General features: G+C 38.9%; 1 protein-coding gene across 4 annotated transcripts; it reads left to right on the top strand.

The window, feature by feature from the left end:
• The first annotated feature begins 2,581 nt into the window (after positions 1 to 2,581).
• On the top strand, positions 2,582 to 21,858 carry LOC5519662 (neurocalcin homolog). 4 transcript variants are annotated; one of them, XM_048727081.1, is made up of 2 exons: positions 2,582 to 2,737; positions 14,083 to 15,098. In XM_048727081.1, the coding sequence occupies exon 2, from the start codon at positions 14,093 to 14,095 to the stop codon at positions 14,666 to 14,668; it is 576 nt and encodes a 191-aa protein (XP_048583038.1). In that variant the 5' UTR covers positions 2,582 to 2,737; positions 14,083 to 14,092; the 3' UTR covers positions 14,669 to 15,098. The 4 variants fall into 4 exon arrangements, with proteins under 4 accessions (XP_048583038.1, XP_001639635.1, XP_001639634.1 ...); XM_001639585.3 differs by lacking the exon at positions 14,083 to 15,098 and adding an exon at positions 17,310 to 18,289 and having other exon boundaries at positions 2,585 to 2,737; XM_001639584.3 differs by lacking the exon at positions 14,083 to 15,098 and adding an exon at positions 20,665 to 21,858 and having other exon boundaries at positions 2,588 to 2,737.
• Positions 21,859 to 22,079: the final 221 nt, after the last annotated feature.

Below are 22,079 nucleotides of genomic sequence, written 5' to 3'. Positions count from 1 at the left end.
CCGATATATTAAATAAATTATTACAAATCAAATGCAGCGAACGTCCACATACAACCTGAACGATTACAGAAATTTTATATTCTACGCTAAAACTACGCCCAAAATATTTCCTTCACTTTTCCTTATTGGGGGCCCTGTGTTCAGAGTGTTTGGCGGGAAATTCATGGGAGTTCGCACGCCGACATTCAAGTCAAATGCAATCAAAGTTTTTTCCAACACGTTTGTATGGGCATCGAAAAGCACGAATCATTGCTTCATCGGCCCGGTCTTGATTTTTGGTGTTTTTTTTTTTGTGATGAAGGTATGTGGCTGTACAGTACTTATAAGCTTACCTATGATCGGCTAAGCTTGAGATTTGCTTTGTCGTATTTCAGGCCCGTAGCCAGGGGGGGTTCGGACGAGCCCCCCACCCAGCTTGAAGTCCCGCTCAGAGTAAACAAAATACAAAATATTTATCGTTTGGTTGGATATACCATGCAAATCAATATGTCTTTAAAATGACTATAAAAATCTTTTTAAAATAATTATTTTTATTATTATTGGTATATGTTACAAAGCAACCCATGAATAACATTTTAAATACAACATTGGATTTATTTCAAGTATTGATTACCTAATGTAATAAGGCGAAGAGAGGGGTATACCGGAAATTTAGTCCGCTGAAATGGAAAACGAACCACCCCCGCTCAAAATCCTGGCTACGGGCCTGTATTTACGTAGAAAACATGGACCGACAGGATATAAGAACTGAATCTATCAACAAATGGAAGTTGAAAGTGGTTTAGAATCAGTTTTTATTCTATAGTTTAATCTAACATTTAAGTATTAAATCGATATTATTGTGGCAGTTTTAAAACCTCGCGCGCTTGATGGCTTACGTCGTGTCGTGCAAGACGCAAACAAAAGTCTTCAAAAAGTGATATCCTGTCAACATTGTGCTTTATTATATTTTTTCGCCTGATCATTTCAAAGTGGAACCCTTTTCCGATACCCCCTATTAGCTGGGGATTGTGATTCGTGTGGTGCTTGAGTTTTCTAGTCGCTCCTTTTGTCCGTGAGAGATGCCACACACTTTTTCCTTAGCGTACTAGATATAAGATGCGCCTGTAAAGATCACAATATTTCTCTTTTAGAACCCTAGGTCGTGTATGGCATATGGTCTTTGTCCACGAATTCCTCAAGCGGTCAAGCAATTACAAGCGAAAACGGTGCACAACGGCCGAAGGTCCGCTTCCAGTTCCCAATAGACGTGCTATTTGTAGACAAAACTAAAAATCATAAGCTAGATCACTCTGGTATGTAGCCAAATCCGACAATAAATGTCCCGTTGAGATACTGCAAAGGCATAAAAAAATCCCTTTTTGTTCTTTCGGAGGTGATATTTATCAGAGAACTTCCTCCCCCCCCCCCCCCCCCCCCCCAGGAAAAATTAGGTCAACCTTTTGGATTTTGTCCCCCCCCCCCCCCTCCCCTGGGTGGTACGGGCCTGCACATTAGATAGCACTAAATCGAACTAAAGCTGCTTCTTATTAGAGGATAGCACTAAGACTGCGTTTTCATAACAGGTTGGATGAGGGTGACGGGTGAGAACTAACGACTGCGTTTTCATAGGGACAGAAGAGACAAGAGGTAGAGCCTGCATATCCATGTCAGTTGGCTATGCTTTTTTTCAAATCTATATGGCAATAATCAATTCTTCTTACAGGAAATAGGTGTATGCGTCAAATAAATAACAAAAACAAAACGCTTATTGATTGACTTCAGTCCGCGAATGAAACTTATGTAACCTGGATACGAGCTTTATAACACTGCAGTTTCTTCTGACCACTCAAATGGACAGATAATTAATCTAATGATGGATTGGACGCAATAAGGCGAACTCTATTTTTAAAGAAAATAAAAAAGGTAATGATGAGCAACTCTATTGCATTATTTTACGGAGATTTACATTAAAATGATTCATTGAAAATTATTGTATTATATTGTTACTCCTACGCGGTAAGTCTGGCAAATAACATTCGCTGTAAGCATATTTGAGCTGTCTCGTAAATAAGAGAATTTTTCCATGCGATCCAGAGTAGCTAGAGAGTAGAGCCTCAGATGAAAGAAGTTATTAATTCTCACATGCGCGCATGTGATTATAAGGGGTGCAGGTTTTAGGGGTTTGTGGATTTAGGAACCTCAAAATTAGAAAAATTATCTTAGTTTTTGGCTTTTCTCATTGAGCTATGAAATGTTTTATGGTTGTTATTTTTGTTTGGTCTCATAAAGCTCCATGGTTATTGTGTTTTGGCTTTTCGATAGTTTTTGAGATAAGGAACACTTCACATTTATTCTTATAATGAAAGATGATAACAATGAGAAATGTTTATCATTCGTGACTTTTATGGGTGCATTGTTTTTCGCGCGGCCATTCGCTGCGTTCTGTTTTCAGTGATTTTCCTTTATCGGTTTGGTATTTCATCTTAATTTCGTAAAGTGGAAAGGCCGCCTGTAAGTTCCCGCGAAAATTGATTGTCCCAAGCTGTTCCCTTCCCTTGAAATACATATGCAAATTAGAGCTAAGCGCATGCGTAATGAAGGAGATAAGTGGCTAGTGACGTCACAGCGAGTCACGGTCGGGTTTACTTCTGTATACACAAAATCCAATCGAGGGGGCCCGACTTGCGAGGTGGACGAAAAACCGTCACATTTACACGAATTTAAGCACAAGAGCAATCGGCTTTCCCCTTTTGAGGTGAGTTCAAATCGTATCTTTCTATTTGTAGCGTTCAATGGTGATTCGCTGGCGATTTCTTGCCGTATTTCGCTAGCGAATGCGCATGTTGATTCGAGTCGAGGTATACGCTTTTCATCCGTCTTCCACCTGCTTGTGCATTCAGTACTCTTAGCTTTTTAATGCTTACAGAACCGCGTTGTTTGCTATGCAGAAGTCACTAGCTATTGCCTTAGTCCGAATATAAGCTATCGGCCAAGAGTAAGGTATCAAAATGCGGCCTGCATGTGGATGTAAAGCTCAGATGACTCGATAGCAAACTCTTTTCCTGTTGTATGCTGAAAATCTCTATTGATATCTGTGCTCTTTGCTAAACAATTACTAAGAAACCTGAAGATTTGTTCCATAAATTACGTTGTTTTATTTTTATTGTAAAGGAGAATCAGTTGCTGGCAAAAAAATCCTAGCTTCTTTAGTCCAGCTCAAGAAAACCCTAGCTGCAGACTAGCTCCGTAGATTGCTGCTTTGCTTGTTATGTTGTTCCATTTGTTGACAAGCTACAGCGTCTAAACGTACACTTCAGTGTCCATTACCGTAAGAGAAGTCATATTTTTATCGACATTAGAAGCTTTCTCTACTAGAACTTACTGTATAGTCAAGCCTCAAGTATACGATGATGTTTGTGTTGTGCGCGCAAGCCGTTTCTGCGGTATGGAAATAGTGTATTTCTCTTTTGTTGGAAAATTCGTCAGACCTTTTAATAGCCATTTGGGTGGTTATACTTAGCGAATTCTAGTATTTTAGACTCGTATCTCGTTTTCCTCTTCAGTGAGTATATGTAGTATCGGAACAATTGTATGCCAAACGCTCTAAAGCATGTTGTGAATCTACATATCCGAGAACGCTGTACGCATTTAGATCATACACAAATTGTACAAAATAATAGTAACAATTGAAAACAACTTGTATTCAAACTCGCCTTGTGTGTTTAGCATGAGCCCTAGAGCTTCCTCGTTTGATTTCTTTGTGACTCAAAGATGCGTTAGTGTGTGGAGAATTTCGATCGTAAAATCGGCTTGAATTTGCTATGATTTTTTGAGCGTCGATGGGCGTATGAGCCTGATCGCGCTAATCTAGGCGAATTTGCGGCCAACTATCCATATTTACAACCTAGTGCTATTTTATCTGGCAAATTCATATTCACTGTGCGAATTAATAATGCATCAACGCTCTCGTCGTCGTTTCAAGTCGATGGAATTTGTGCCGAAATCGACTCGAATTCGACCTCGATCGTGCGTTCGACAAAGTATTGTTACTACAAACTGCGACTGGTGCAAAATATATATACATGTATTTATTGCGCGCACATTGCATCATCAAAGTTAAACCCTTATCAAGACTTGAGGGAATCTCTCAGAAAGCTAGCCACGCAGTGTTAGCAATAAGTATGAAATTATTAGGTCGGCTTTGTAACCCTCATTTGATCCAACCCTCATTCAACACTAGACCATATATCTTGCATCCCGATAAAAAATCCTTATTTGGCGCGTTCATTGCCGTTGTGCGAGTTTAGAGTATTCGTTGAAAAATGTTGCACTGTGTTAGCTCCCATAATCATTGTTGTATTCAAGGGGTGCCATTCTATGGAGAGACAGCCGTAGCTGTTTGTTATTTCACTGCATTTTCAGCGTGGATTGAAATTTGACCTTTTTTCGGGTCATACATGGGTCCACTAGTATTTTATGTCATAGTTCTCTTTGAGTGAATCGGCATCGTATTTACCAGTCATTCCAGGCATGCATGATTTGTGCTCTAAGTATCGGAGTGCATATATAAAGATGCCACTCAACCTGCTTGTGCCATGTAAATATCATATGTTCCGAATGTACACATTTCACTGACGCGTTCTCTTACGATAAATGGCTGAAAGTGCTAATTATTGCCCTCTGCATTCTTGGCTAACGGAATGGTTATATGTTGAATGATGAAGTAAAGTTGTTTTTTAAGCTTTCTACCATTTTTCTATGATATTTCCTGTATTTAACAATATGAAGCTACTAAATAATTTTGTTTTGTTAGAAGGAAGCACTACATAAAAATAGTAGATTAATAATAATACTGCATTTAAACATTGACAGTTTTCGAGCGGTAGCATTTCACAATTTTAATTGCAAGAGTTGTTGCACTTTTTTTCAGCTTTCCGTAAACTCGGTTAGTTTAATAGAATGTTTGAGTCCATTTTAACATACTCTTCAAACAGCCCATAGCCCCCAACTTGTTCTGTCCTAGGTACATTGTGATTGACAATGTTTTTTTCACCATAGGAAATCTCATGTAGGAAAAAAAGTTTTAATGGGATTATATTTTAGATGAGAAAAGAGGATCAAGGAAAGCATCTTTCTGATCAAACCGAAAAAGATAATCTTTGATCAAAATAAACTTTTATTGTATCTAGAAGTTATATCTAAGTCACTTGGGTTAAAGGTGCATAATTAGGTATTAGATTATGGGCATTTATTCCATTGTACATCTGATTAGGCCTCTACTACATTATTTGTGTGAAATGCAAAAATATATATGTTAATGTATATTATCAAAACAGAAATTTTTCTTAGGAATATGGAGATCTGCACTCTACATCTTGGTAGCCATTTTAACTAATAATCAACGATTTCTCAAATGTTTAAATGGCATTTAATGACATTGTATCATCCCTTGAGAATCCCCTTGAAGAGTTGTTTTTCTACTGCAGAAAAGTCCTTATTTCCAGACAATATTTTCTGTAATGTTTATCAAAAGTACTTTAACAATGACGTTTTCTTGCTAGCTTACAATAACCATGGAGCTTTATAAACTAACCTGTGATAATCATTTTAGAACAGTCAAAACATGTCAACTTGCCAAGTTTGTTTTCAGTATCATTCAAGTTGCCCTAGTACTTGGTGCTCATTTTTGGGTTACTGATGTAGGATTTGTAACCATAGCAGTAGTATTCCATTTATATTGATTCCAAGTTGTGTCCTTGTATTTCTTATCTGTACAAGGTGATTGCATTTACCAATCTTCTGTGCTCTCTATGAGACACTGAAAGTTTCCTCTTGTTGTGTGTGTTTTGTTATTCATCTCAAGGGAAAATGGAGATGGAAGAGATTATTTCTTAAACAGAACATGAAAGTGTTGAGCATTATCTTGTTCAGATTATCACCACACACCTTGTAGACTCAGTACCCAGGTGATATGGTACTGGCAAACCTATATATAAACCCACACTGCTAGTTGAAGTGAATGCCTTTGCGTAATTCCTCTTAACCATCATCAATGATTTTAACCTGAAATGATTCATCCACTCAAATAAATCAACATTTTGTCTGATCTGTATCTCATCAGAGCAACAGCTGTTCAGGCTGTGTTGGTTTCCACTGCATCTCATTATCGAGCTAAACCTTATTATTGCTTTTTTTGGAGCCCTTCATGTTTTGATGAGAAGGTACCTGTTGTTTGACAACTCCTGCTGGTGTATTTTCTTCTATTCAATAAAACCAAATAACTCTGTAGAAATTTAATTTAATTTTTTCCATAATAAAAGATAAAAAGCAATGGTCAAGCCATGATATGCATTAATTTCAGAACTTACAAATGAAATAGAAAACATACATTTAGAAAGTTCTGCTCATATCAGAGTATGTATGAATAATTGGTTGCTAGTTGAATAATTTATTTTCACTCTTAGGCCTTATTAATTTTTGTTGTGTTGGGCCATCTGGTGATGTTTTCTGGCTTTAGTAGGAACTAAGGTTTCATTACTTACAAGTAGAGTCACTTTGCTCTACAAGTATTCAAAATATATGAATTCAAAATATATAAATAAATGAATTTACCTCTGTTTAAACATTTATTTTTAATACTTTTCTATATTTTCAAGAATGACAAATGATATAGCATTGGTATTAGATTTGTTTGTATGATTGGAATATCCATAAATGTGTTTTCAAACTCATCTGCTTGACAAACCTAATTTTGGTTCGCCTCTTCAGCCCTTTAAATTGTGTTGTCTATTGTAAGTTACTGCTTTCTGACTTTTTTATGAGAATACAAAATATTTACCAATATTTTGGCTATATCACAATCCCCCTAGTATTTTAAGTTGGCTAAAAGCAAATTGTAATTAACTCCTTTGGTCACTACTGCTAAGTTACCAACCCTACCTGGTTGAATTACCACTTTATTATGCTTTTGTTATAATGGATGGGTTCTCTTGTTAAATGTTAATGGATTTTTCTATTACTACAAATAGTGAGCTGTTGTTTTTAAACATCTGTGGCTATATAGCAGCTTTTGTAAGAATCATTTTGTGGATCTTGGCAGGGGCATTACCTTATTACTCATTATGATAGTTCTACAAGATGGCACTTTTCCATCATGTCTTGCATTTTGGAAAGCTGAGGTTAACCTCCTACTTTGAGCTTATGTGTTTGTTTATCCCTGTGTAATGACATTGGCCCTAATAAATTATTCATATTGATTTTTGCTGCCAAACACTTTTAATTTACATAACAAATTAATTTTTTTTAAGTCAATAACCCTCTTTTTCACTCATGATCTCACTATGCCAACACTCTTATTTTGGAAACCATTAAAGTATTGTTATTGGCCCTGTTTCAGCTATTTCATGATCCCCTCAGATAGTGCTATTTGCACATTTTATGGTACCTTATTTTTTTGCCATTCTATGACATCTTTGTATAGAATGGAATACACCGAAACCTGGTTTTCGACTCTGCCAAATTTCTTCTTCAGGGCAGACCTGTGTTGTATCAGGGAAGTGTAAGGAGATGGAATGGCAACTGCATAAATTAAACAATTTCACACATTCTATGTTCGTTTCACTGCGTTAACTTGAGTTTTCGAAATTGATTTTGACTTTTATGCATTGCTTGTATTTGCACAAATAACAAAATAGGTCAATGGCAGTATACCTAAAGCTTTTATATCTAAAAATTGGGGCTTGCTAGAGATAGTTCTCACAACAAAATGTGTACCGATGCTTGTAGTGCGAGTTTCCCTGCGATCAGCTTTGTTGTTGTGAGCAGGGCCCTACAGAGCATCAAAATCTGTGTATTGCTTGTTGAATTTCTATATTTTACACACAAATAACAAAATAGGTCGATGGCAATAAACCTAAAGCTTCTACATCTAAAAATTGGGGCTTGCTAGGAATAGTGTTCACAGCAAAATGTATACCCGATGCTTGTAGAGGCGCCAAACAAACATTTCAAACTGCTGTAGCCAATCAGAGTGCGCCATTCGCCTTTAATATATTCAGTTGCGATTCCATCTCCTTACACTTCCCTGATTGTATTTATTCTTCTGGTTTACGAACACAACTATTTGGGCCTTTGTATTGATTTTAATAGAATGACACACACAGATATGGCATGATCACATCCCCTCCGCCCAGTTGCTATAATCCAAGGTGATTTAGGGATTTATGGAAAATAATCAACTAAGTATAATTCTGTTTGCCTTTCATTAATGGATATTATCATATTATCTTTTTATTGACCCATTCATTAGAATACTCTATATAATATTCTTTTCAACATACTGATAACCTTTGACAAAGTTTGAATGACATGTTTCTGTCTAGATAAATAAATCCCCTAGCCTTGAAAGCTTATTTGTTGAATTTACTTAGCCTAAAGCAGAGATATTGTGTAGAAGACTTACTAAGCTACTTCTTGTAGTTAATTTCTTTGTTTTCATATGTTCTCTTTTTTAGGGCAGCTAATTTGTCTTGCTCCTTCTGCCAACCCCACTCTCAAATTAGTTTTATGATTAGGAAAACACCATTTCTGTTAAACTAATAGGTTTTTTTTATGACAGGTGTATTACTTGACTTCTTATACTCTCATGTTTACAAAATACATTAAATCCTAGGACTTAAAATAGATCACTTTCCAAAACATAGGGGTGTGCTTAAATTTGCTGTCTGAATTAACGAATTTGCTTGTTTACAAAATACATTGAATCCTAGGGCATAAACTAGATCACTTTCCAAAACATACAGGTGTTCTTAAAATTGTTGTCTGAATTAATGAATTTGCTTGTTTACAAAATACATTGAATCCTAGGGCATAAAATAGATCACTTTCCAAAACATGGGGGGTGCTTAAAATTGTTGTTTGAATTAATGAATTTGCTAATGGATTTATCAGGATATGTGGATAGACAATACTGTGCAACTTATCCAAATGTCATTTTATGTTTTAACAAATCTGGCGTTCCTCTGAAAACAGTGACAGACAGTTTTGGGTTTTTCTCAAAACTGTTTAGTCTACTTAGAAATTGGGTCACCTCAGTCACAATTTGGGAAGCTTGCATATTCAGTTTTAAGGTCAGATCAGTTAGTTGATATGAAATAGAGCATCTTTATGTGATTTGTGTAATTATTATTATTATTATTATTATTATTATTATTATTATTATTATTATTATTATTATTATTATTATTATTATTATCTCCTTCGCCCTTCTCCGTTCTGCGCTTGTCTGCCTCAGAGGGTCAAGGGCAAGAAATTACAGATTCGATTTGAAGAACATTGACTTTAAAATTGCCAACTCTGAAAGCTCGGGTTGAATAAGATTAATGTAGTTTTTAGTTTTCCCTATATTTTAACACTCCATACTTTTAGAATTAGTTTCTTGCTTTTAAATTATTTTTACACATTGTTATCATTATTATTGAATTCATCAGTGTTTAACCAAAAATGTTTAATGTAAAAAATGTGATAGTAGAGAATTGTACATAGATTATTAGATTTTATAATTATTGTTAATAAAGATATTATTATTATTATTATTATTATTATTATTATTATTATTATTATTATTATTATTATTTATTTTTTTTTTGTTATTATCATCATTATTATTATTATTATTATTAATTATGCATGTCACCATAACTGTGACAGGTCTTGATTTTAGTTCTGTTAACGTGGACCATTTTGTGCGGAAATTATTTTTTTCGTGTTTTGCATTTTGTGAAAACCACTCTTTTTTCTAAAATCAAGTCAACCGCCAATCTCTGTTGGGTTGCTATCTTATATTCTTCCCACTTCCAGCACATTTTACTTGAGCACCAATTCAGCACATGAGGAATTAACCTCAAATTATATTTGTGCATTTTAAAGCAACGTTGGTAGTAGAGATAGGCAAGTGATTCAGAAAGGAAGAAAATAAGACGTACAGGTGTTGTCTTTATGTACAATAGTGGTAATCGAATTTTTCGTCGGAATTCTTTTCACTTTTAATTAACCTTTTACTTGGTTTTCTTATCGCTTCATGTGGTTGCTTCTAATTAGTAGGGGCAGATTAGCATAGTCTTCTACTCTCTTTTTTCTTCAAAGACAACAGCTTTTTATCGCTGTTTATCTGTTTGATGCAAGTGGTTTGAAAGGAACATGTAGTTTTTGGCCTAGGTAACCGACTTGTTTTCCATTTTGCCCGGGATGTTTGTTGTCTTTTCAATGCAGTTTCCGCCATCTGTTTGGCCAGATAGCCCATATATTATTTAGGCTTTCTAGAACTCAAATTTTAGCTAGCGTTGTCACAATCGAAGTTCCAAACTTATTACAGGTAAGAATTTGCTAAGATTTTTTTTTATATTTTTTTTCCTTTTAAGCTCTTAATTTTTCTTTAGGAAAGAACGTAAGATCAAGCTCATACATAAATTATCATATAGTTATTGTGATGTTAAACTGGCATTTATTTAGTGCAATGTAAACAGACTTTGTATAAACTTAGACTCCAACTAGAAATCACCGAATGGGTATCTCGCGCGCATCTTTGATTAGTAGAAAAGTTAACAATTTATCACAGTTGTTCTAAAATGTCTCAGACAAGGGGTGCTCCAAGGGCTGTACTTCCATGCCGTGTTTTTTCCCAACTGTAGACAAGTTAAAAGATTTCGCAATAGTACACTATGTGTACAGAGCGTATAGCGTACACTATTGACCTATATCAGTCGATGTAATGTTCGCAACGTGCCTCATCCTAATTTGCCTTTTGTTTCATGCTGTGCTGCTAAAGACCCTTAAAAAGTTATATCCGCTCTGAGTTTCCCCTAAGTCTGTAAAACATCGCATGTGCTCTGTAGCATGCTCAGCGGCTCAACCCCCCTCCCCCTCCCCCCTCCCGTATCTCGTCACAGGAAGGGGTAGGGGTAGCCGCTTGGATAGTCATGATTTTAGGCGCTAGAGAAAGCCATTAAATTGCAGCTAACCACGGGTAACAGGCTTTTATCGCTCAATTCTCTTTCTCGGTTATTCATATTTTATTTTGACAACCTGACCAAGCATCCCTTGCATTTCAGAGACAGTACTCATCAATGATTAATCACAAGGGACCCCCACGCTAGCCACCGACCTGTCTAAGTGTTCACCTATTCGATATGTTTGGTGTAGGAGTGCATTAAGTTCTCAACCTACGCCGGAACGACAACCTTCTGCAATAGTGCGCTCATAAAATCTGTGCAAATCTGTACAAATCATGTTGAGTCTTTGGTGTACTCTTAGTAGGTTTTGTCTCGTGATCCACTTTTGCGCTCTGATTCGTCTTATTTCGTGGTGCACTTTCGCGCCTATGTTTGGCTAGTATAATGATGTACTCTCTCTGATTTGTCTCGCTCGTTTCGTGACTCTAGCGCCTGAATTGTCGCGGTATAGCTACCCGCCCTCGGGTTTGCCCGACCCTTAAGGGTAACAAGCGGTAATCTTGATAAACTGTCATTCGTCTTTCGTGTGATATCACCAGATGTCATCGCGCGCACATATCAGCCTCGACAAGCCTTCCCACAAACATCCCTAAGTACTACACAATGCCGTACAAGACTCAGGCTATGTATGCGTCTTTTGGGTCTTCACAAGGGAGCACTTCCAGCCAGACTGTATCTCATTTTCCCGTCGACCCCTTGCATGTCGCTCGTTATTGACTTTATTTAAAAGCGGGATGTGATTATGGCGATTAAGCCTTCACTGACGTGTTAAACAGCTGGTCTTTTTCTAAAAGCTTTTTTGTTTTGATTCTTGACGTTTGTGATTATGGCGTTACTTCTCTCAACGATTATGGCGTGCCTTCTCTCTAACCCTCAGTTGAAATATAGACATGCGTGGTAGTAAGGCACATTGGCGTGGTCTTCAGGATTATCCACATTTTATTCGAGTGGCCCTTCTCCCTCTTCTTAAAAGGAACGAACACTAAACGCATAACCGCCGTGTATCTTAATGGATCTATGAATGTTTTCGCATCTGCCTCAGTCTTATTGTTGACGACAAACAGTTTGTTCAAAATATATTTTCAGTTAAAATGTTTTGTCAAGGCGATCTTTTTGTTTTATCCCTTTTTTCGCATTCGGGCCTGTAAGGCTCATTTTTAATCACAAATAGTGATCACAAATTCAATTTTTTATCTAGTCAAGTCCACATTTTGGTTAAAGTTTTTACAGCTTGAAAATCACTGTCACACAGAGCAGTGCCATTCCGTGTAGGTTACTACCGTTTGTTCATGAATTTTTAGTAGACGGTACCGTACCTTACGTTTCCATTAAAAGGCCACTGCCACGCCACCGTTGCATTCCATTTTTTGTAACCAAGCCTCGTCCACGAATTGTCCACTAGCCCCATGCGACCAGCTATTGGACTTCCAGCCCACTATCGGAGACATATGACTGCACTTTGTTGTATCGCACCATTGAATGATAAGCACCATCGTGTCATCACTCAGCCATAAGCACTTTAAGAAGCCGCCTCACCCTCATCCACTGTCGACCCTCGTTCAAGGTGAGAGAATTGTTCGCCATTTGTCGTTCGTGTCGTGTGCTGTGCATCGCTTGCTGGGGGAAGAGGCGTGGACGGGCGCTGGCGACACGCTACAAGCACGCCTGTGAAGGGATTCAAAACGCATGACTTAAAAGACTGTGTCATTTGTCATTGTGATGTACTATCATTAACATTGAACGTAGCGTCCGGCCCTAGCACCAGGCCCAGACCACCCTCCACCCTAATCATGTCTTACGAACAACAATACTTTGTTGTGCGTTACGATGTATTATTTTGTTTTGCGCTAGGCGTTCGTCTCGACATTATAACGCGTGTGTTTTTTTTTAATTTTTGTAATACGTCACGTTATGCCAGCCTCTCGCCGTTGTAACACATGCTCACATTTCTTGTAATACCTCACGTTATACCTGTATCTTGTCAATAAAATAACACATGTCCACATTTCTTGGAATACCTCACGTTATACCTGTATATTGTCAATAAAATAACACATGTCCACATTTCTTGGAATACCTCACGTTATACCTGTATCTTGTCAATAAAATAACAAATGTCCACATTTCTTGGAATACCACACGTTAAGCATGAGTCTCGTCATTTTAACACATGTTTACATTTCTGGAATACGTCCCACTATGCCTTCATCTCTTCATTTTGACGCATGTCCACATTTTTCTCCTGTATCTGATTAGTGTAACGCGTGTTCACATTTCTTGGAATACCTCACATTATACATGTATCTTGTCAATAAAATGCATGTCCACATTTCTTGGAATACCTCACGTTATACCTGAATCTTGAAAATAAATAACATGTAACCTCACGTTATGCATGCGCCTAGTCATTGTAACGCATGTTCACATTTCTTGGAATACCTCACGTTATGTCTTGTCAATAAAACACATGTTGAAACATTTCTTGGAATATCTTACTTTATGCATGCGCCTCGTCATTGTAAAACATGTTCACATTACTTATATTATTATAATACCTCATATTATGCCTGTATCTCGTCAATAAAAGCATGTTAACATTTCTTGGAATACCTTACGTTATGCCTGCATCTTGTCTATGTAACACATGCACATTATTTTCGTGCTTTTGCGAAATTGAGCAATAAACTTGGCTGCCCGTGGTAGCAATGATATCTATATTTAGTCTACTTTGTATCTTGCCAGTAAAAGCATGTTCAGATTGCTTGTAATACCTCACGCTATGCATGCACCTAGTCATTGTGAGACATTTCTTGGAATACCTCACGTTATGCATGCCTCTTGTCATTGTAACACATGCTACATTATTTTCGTGCTTTTGCAAAATTGAGCAATAAACTTGGCTGTCCATGCTGGAGAGGATAAGATGTCTGGAGATATCTTGTTAAGATATAACTTTTTACACTTTTTCTCTCCTGCCGAAATAGAGTATCAATAACTAACAACATAACACTAATAAGCAGGCTTAAAAAAACATATTTTTGCCGATCATTTGAGATTCAGACTGATCTTATCCCCTTTGTGTTTCTTACAGATTGTAAACTATGGGCAAACAAAACAGTAAGTTAAAGCCCGAACAGCTAGCCGACTTGAAAAACAATACAGAATTCAGCGAAACTGAACTTCAAGAATGGTACAAAGGATTTTTAAAGGACTGCCCAGACGGTTCTTTATCTGTTGAAGAATTCAAGAAGATCTATGGCAACTTTTTCCCTTACGGAGACGCGTCGAAATTCGCCGAACATGTCTTCCGTACTTTCGACGCCAACGGCGACGGCACGATCGACTTCCGAGAGTTCATCTGCGCGCTGTCGGTCACCTCTCGGGGCAAGCTGGAGCAGAAGCTCAAGTGGGCATTTGGCATGTACGATCTTGACGGGAATGGCTACATCTCTAGACAAGAAATGCTAGAAATCGTTCGCGCGATCTACAAAATGGTTGGGAGTGTGATGAAAATGCCCGAAGACGAGAGTACGCCCGAAAAGCGAACGGATAAGATCTTCAGGCAAATGGATAAGAATTTGGATGGGAAATTATCACTGGCAGAATTCATTGAGGGTGCGAAAAGCGACGAGTCCATCGTCCGTCTTCTACAGTGCGACCCTCAGGCCGGCTCATAGAGAGACGACTTAGACGTGCATTGCACGAATTTTTGGTGGATTTTAGCTTTACTGGAATATTATATCTTCTGTTTCTTTCAAAACAAGTGTCTGGCGGTATTGTGTAATAGAAATGTGGATAATGGACTCTTTTTCTCCAAAACCGATGTTTGTGTAGGCCCTAGGTTGTGTAAAAAATACTCGTTTGTTGAATTTGTATTATTTGGAAGAAAGGTTGCACAAGTATGATAGATTGTCTGATTGGCTTCTCAATGTTTTGGATTATGGCGTGCCTTTTTAACCCCCAGCGGTCTAAATATCTTACGGCGCTTGGGCGTGGTCTCCAAGATTACCCCCATTCTGTTCGAGACGCCCCCTTTCTGAGATTGACTTGTAAAGCGCATAGTACTAAAAGCATAACTGCACATTAAAAGACCGTTAAGAGTGTAAATCAGACCATCATTTTACACGCGAGTTGTTGTTATTCAGGTATCTGCCTCCCATTACGGGCGGTCGTTTGATGTTACCTTGCTGATACATTGTATCATATCAGATACGAATGGCTGATCGGCATTTTTTTTTTTAAGAAACGTACATTGTATCGTAAGAGTCTGTTGTTTTCACGCCCTTTTTCAGATATCCTGATTGTTGGTTTAAACATTTAAATCAAATCATAGCCTCTATTTATATGTTTAGTCAACTCAATTATGGTATTGTATATATTGGGTACTTTTACAGCTTTACAAATCACAGTCACTTCAACCATGCCTTACCAATTCTTGAAGAGTTCTCTTCGTTCGTCAATTTCGCTGCACTTCACTGTCAACTAGGCCAGCACGATACCATACCTTACGTTTCCATCACTAAACGGCCGGTTGGAGCAGCACGCTACCGTAGCTTTCCATGCGTTGAACCAATCCCCGGGAATCATGCACCACCTTCACAGTGCCAGCTTTGGGGTCAAGCTTACAAGTGCCATCGAGGAACACTGCACATGCGAATGGATTTTTTTTGCTGCACTTTGTTGTATCGCACTATTGAATGATAAGCACCATCGTGTCACCACTCAGCCATAAGCACTTTAAGAAGCCGCCTCACCCTCATCCACTGTCGACCCTCGTTCAAGGTGAGAGAATTGTGCGCCATTTGTCGTTCGTGTCGTGTGCTGTGCGTCGCTTGCTGGGGGAAGAGGCATGAACTGGCGCTGGCGACACGCTACACGAGGCCCGTTAGTTCTGCCCTAGCACGCCTGTGTGGGACTCCAAAATGCATTATTTGAAAGGTTGCTGTGTATGTTATTTGTCAGTGTACTGTAATTTAGCTTGCGCCCAGGCCTAGGAAGTTTTCATTGTGTGCAAGTTGTTTTAGCATGTTTGCGTCTACACTTTCTTTTATTCTGTTTCGCGCCTGGCCCGTATTACGTCATTGTAACACACAGCCTCATTTCTTGTTATGACTTACATTATTTATGCTTTATTAGCGATATTTGACAAATAAACTCTACTTGGTCACAATGTTTGGAAGTCGACTAATGTCCATTGGGATTGAAGTAACAAGATATAATTGTACTAGGAGCAGATGCCTAACACTGATATCCCGTATGTTCTTGTATCTCATGTGGTACTTGTATCTCAAGTGCCTCGAAGCTAGTACAAGAACAGAGTCCAGAATGTTAGTTTCTGCAGCTGCGCAGTCGGGACAAAGACAGAAATATTTTTTCCAATGTGTTACCATCACAAGTGCCCCTTTCACTTACACATACGTGGTCCTCGCGTGACCGTCTTACGTGACCAGTCCACGTGACTATCCCACGTGATCATATCACGTTACTTACGTGGTCCTCGCGTTACCATCGTACGTGACCATTCCACGGGATCATATAACCTTCTGAGCTTTCCCCTTCGTACTCGGATATTAAAAAGCTTACTGACTTGGTCTATCCCGTTTGATCCGCGTTTAACCCGTAACACCAGGGATCGTGGTTTTAAAAAAGCGTCGCTTTTTTAAAACTGGTTATCTTTGTGTTAATTTGCCAAATTGATTTGTTAAAATTGGAAAACTGCCTAACATAACGATTACTTAAACTCTTACTAACTCCTCTTTATAAAAAAACCCTGGATCTCAAGGCCTGAGGGGAAGTGTTCTTTTAGTGTTTGGCAAACCAGCAAAATCTAATTAATCAATGAGGGGCTAAAGATTTTTGTTGAAATTCCATCTTATGTTGATATATTTCTTTGTTTTCGCCACGCCTAGACTTCCTACAGATTGTCTTTTACTCTCTCGTTTTGACAGTGAAATACCGTCCTGATATAGGCTCGACAACGTTACACTTTGCGTAGCAAGTAGCTATCATTTTAGTGGAAACATTTTTAATAAGCTATTTTAATTAGCAAGTCGTGGAGGATATGTCTTCTTAAAGTTTGGATCAGTTTTCAAGGTTACAGTTGAATTACGATAGTCGTTGTCGATGATGCCACAGGTCTCTAAGAACTTGCATTCTTGCGTGGACGGTTGCTCGATTGCTTTTATAATGCAATCAAACATTGAAAAAGAAAAGGACAGCAATAACCAAATAACATTAATGAGGTCTCAGCTTTTCCTGTTTTGGACTATTACCAAAGATACCAACTGACCCTTTTTGCCTTTTGTGTTCTTGTTACAGGTAGTAAACTATGGGCAAACAAAACAGTAAATTAAAGCCGGAGCAACTAGCCGACCTAAAAAACAACACAGAATTCAGTGACGAAGAACTGCAAGAATGGTACAAAGGTTTCCTTAAGGACTGCCCCACGGGCCATCTTACTGTCGAGGAATTCAAGAAGATTTACGGCAACTTCTTCCCTTACGGAGATGCGTCTAAGTTCGCCGAACACGTCTTCCGTACTTTCGACGCTAACGGCGACGGCACGATCGACTTCCGAGAGTTCATCTGCGCGCTGTCGGTCACCTCTCGGGGCAAGCTGGAGCAGAAGCTCAAGTGGGCATTTAGCATGTACGATCTTGACGGGAATGGCTACATCTCTAGACAAGAAATGTTAGAAATCGTTCGCGCGATCTACAAAATGGTTGGCAGTGTGATGAAAATGCCCGAAGACGAGAGTACGCCCGAAAAGCGAACGGATAAGATCTTCAGGCAAATGGATAAGAATTTGGATGGGAAATTATCGCTTGCAGAATTCATTGAAGGCGCGAAGAGCGACCCGTCCATCGTCCGTCTTCTCCAGTGCGACCCAAGTAACTCATAGAGAAACTACTTACGCACATTGCACGACTTGTTGGTGGATTTTAGCTTTACTGTAATAATATCTCTTCTGCTCAGTACTTGCAAAATAAATTGAGTAACGGTATTATATCACGGAAATGTGGATTATGGACTGTTTCTATCGTAAACCGATGTTCGTGGAGGCCTAGGTTGTAAAGAAAGTCAAGTGTAACTCGTAGCCGCCTACCAACCCCGTACATTCCTCTGCTATTGGATTCTCGTTATAGGTATTTGTATGATGAAAATGATGAAAAAAAGCCGCCCAATTAATGTCTGTTATCTGTCGAAGTCTCATTTGTGTTAGCTTGTTTTATGTACTCAAAAGATCAAAGATATATCTGCAGCTGTAGTGTACAAATAAAAAGATGGATGTTTGCGCATTCGTAGCATTTCTTTGGGTTATAGTGGGAAGCTTGATCAACGTCAGTTCCTAGAGTTTGTGGAGGATGTCACATTGTAGGAGAGAAAAGGATTTCATATTATTTATTCAACATTAAAACAGCAACTAGACATTTGTGTCTGCGATACGTTTTATTTTTTTTTTTTCAAAAGCACTTGAAACACTTGAAGTGGTATAACACGATAGGCTTAACGAAATAACACGCACGATGGCTTAACGACATAACACGATAGGCTTAACGACATAACACGATAGGCATAACGACATAACACGATAGGCTTAACGACATAACACGATAGGCTTAACGACATTACACGATAGGCTTAACGACATTACACGATAGGCACAACACGATAAGCGTAACGACACAACACGATAGGCTTAACGACATAACACTATAGTACTATAGGCTTAATCAACCAATGAGAGCGCACATAGCTATATACAGTGGGCCCTTCAATGCTGGACAAAACTGTTGTCGCCTTTTTTGATTTTTTACTGCATAGGGGGTTCAATGTTACCCACTCCTCCTACACGCTTCTCCCCCTCCCCCCCCCCCCCCCCCCCCCCCCCCCCCCAGTACAATGTTGTTCAACTCGGGCTGTCTTTCTTAGAATTTGAGCACGGTTACATCCAACATTCAATGACATTGTCTCGGGAAGAAAGATAGTTGACTAACCATAGATATCGAGAAATCCGCCTTACTAGTTTTGTCCAGCATTGTAAATTTTACGATGGCGTTAATACAGTGAGATGAATAAGAAATCACCTCGATCTAACGATATTGGATACAATGATATTCTCCATTTTACGATACAAATCTGTTCTCCCGAGCGTAATTTTAACCTCGATACAACGACATTACTATTACTGAGACCATCAAAAACAGTGAAAAACTCAAGACACCACAAACGTTGTACTACTGTACGTTAATCGATTTTTTGGACTAGAAAGATCTTGTTAAATACAGATGACAGTATTACAGAGAGTAACTGTACAGTCTTATACAGAGTACGATTACAATATCATTATTTTGTGAAAGTTGATGATTAACCCAATCTCGCTACAACGATTTCTTCAATGGATTTTCCTTTATATTGTAAAATCTAGGAAATCTTTGCAACGATACCTCGATTTTACGATATATTTTCTTTCTCCCGAGGCATATCGTAAAATCCAGGTTCCACTGTAGTAAATGGATGTTCAGCCCGTTAATCAACAGAGCGCATGTAGCAGATAGCTATACAGTAAATAAATGAACAGCGCGTTAATCAACCAATGAGAGCGCATGTAGCACAAATCTATATAGTAAACGGATGTACAGCGCGTTAATCAGCTACTGAGAGCGCATGTAGCAAATAGCTATACATTAAATAGGGTGATTTAGATCCACGACGCCGGCAAGAGGACGCCGCCTCGCGTACGTTCGATTGCGCGCGCACGCTAATTTTTGCCGGCGTCCCGTCCTGAAGAGGACGTGAAAAAGCATAAAATGCCGTCCTGAACAGGACGCGACACCGGCAAGAAAAGCGTGCGCGCGCAATCGAACGTGCGCGAGGCGGCGTCTTCTTGCCGGCGTTGTGGATCTAAATCACCCTGATGAATGTACAGAGCGTTAATCAGCCACTGAGAGCGCATGTAGCACATAGCTATATAGTAAATGGATGTACAGCACGTTAATCAGCCACTGAGCGCATGTAGCAGATCGCTATATAGTAAATGGATGTACAGCGCATTAATCAACCGAGAGTGATTCATAGTGAATCATAGCAATATAATGAAGGGACATATTGCTATTGTTTTGGTATTTTGTCGCCATGTTATGTAACATTCATACCCATGAACATGAGTAGGCAAGAGAACGCGCAACACACCCTTTCCTTTTTTGTCTATATCTCATGTTCACTTGGCAAATCTTGGCTACTTCCCTGTGTACTAAGCGAGCTGGTAGTAGCTCTATAAGTAACAGTTCTGTAAGTAGTAACTCTATAGGTAACAGTTCTGTAAGTAGTAACTCTATAGGTAACAGTTCTGTAAGTAGTAACTCTATAGGTAACAGTTCTGTAAGTAGTAACTCTATAGGTAACAGTTCTGTAAGTAGTAACTCTATGGGTAACAGTTCTGTAAGTAGTAACTCTATAGGTAACAGTTCTGTAAGTAGTAACTCTATAGGTAACAGTTCTGTAAGTAGTAACTCTATAGGTAACAGTTCTGTAAGTAGTAACTCTATAGGTAACAGTTCTGTAAGTAGTAACTCTGTAGGTATAGAGTATTCAGTATGTCCCCTCAATAGGCTGGGTTTGGTCATAATAAAAAATGAATGCTGTTTTACTGAGTGATATATTTCTCTTGTAGGTAATTATCAGTTATGGGAAAACAGAACAGCAAATTGAAGCCAGAAGTTCTCCAGGACTTACGTACGAACACAGAATTCAGCGACCAGGAACTCCAGGAATGGTACAAGGGTTTCCTTAAGGACTGCCCCACGGGCCATCTTACTGTCGAGGAATTCAAGAAGATTTACGGCAACTTCTTCCCTTACGGAGATGCGTCTAAGTTCGCCGAACACGTCTTCCGTACATTCGACAAAAACGGCGACGGCACGATCGACTTCCGAGAGTTCATCTGCGCGCTGTCGGTCACTTCTCGGGGCAAGCTGGAGCAGAAGCTGAAGTGGGCGTTCAACATGTACGATCTTGACGGGAATGGCTACATCTCTAGACAAGAAATGTTAGAAATTGTGCAAGCTATTTATAAAATGGTTGGAAGTGTGATGAAAATGCCCGAAGACGAGAGCACGCCCGAAAAACGTACAGAGAAGATCTTCAGGCAAATGGATAAGAATTTGGATGGGAAATTATCGCTTGAAGAATTCATTGAAGGTGCAAAGAGCGACCCGTCTATTGTAAGGCTACTCCAGTGTGATCCGTCCGGATCTGGTGCGGCCTCATAGTCTAACCCGGACAATTATCGGACAATAGCTACTCGGGAAACGAACCAACGAGACTGTTATATATGTTTCCTATCAGTCACCTTAAAGTTAACGCCCGAAGCCCCTCGGTGCCGTTTATTATTATTATTATTGTTATTATTATTATTAATATTATATTTACAGAGCCTGTGTTTCCACGACCTCTCGGACCCCTTACCTGGGCGTGTAGTTTGTAGGTGTCAGCCCAGGTAGGGTGTCCCGTCTTTGTCAATTTTTCGTAAGCTTCAGTTTGTGACTCGGGAAGCATGCTACGTTCTCTTATCTATGGAGCGATTTCAATTCTACGACTATACGACGTCCTCGACATCGCACACATGCGGACAGCGGTCTTTCCCTATCTAGTTAGCAATCTGTCGGTTGAGTTCAGGGAGTTCGGCAGGAGGTTATAGCTATTCGGACATGTATGTCCGGTCCGAAGGTCCATCACCGGAGAAGACCTGGTGAAGTGAGATCTTGGTATACGCGCTTCAAGGATATGAGTTATTGCAATTAGGTCTGAATGTATCATGGTATGGATTAATCACATCACGTGATCGATTAAAGGTTTCAAATTGCCAGACCTTGTTGATAGTTGTTTGTGTTGCCCTGGCAACCCTCCTCATAAGTAACCCCACCTAACGTACCCTGGGTGGGTGGGGCCTAATAGGCCGATCCACGAGCGGTTACAGTAAAAACCCGCGTGTGAGAACCTAATGATTTAAGAACATATAGACATAATTTTTTAATACCCCAAAATATAAGAACCTACTAAGCCAAAAATAATGAAACAAATTATGGG

Source organism: Nematostella vectensis, chromosome 4 (genome assembly GCF_932526225.1).
Source record: "Nematostella vectensis chromosome 4, jaNemVect1.1, whole genome shotgun sequence".
Taxonomy (NCBI): domain Eukaryota; kingdom Metazoa; phylum Cnidaria; class Anthozoa; order Actiniaria; family Edwardsiidae; genus Nematostella; species Nematostella vectensis.
This window is presented reverse-complemented; position numbering and strand designations above follow the sequence as displayed.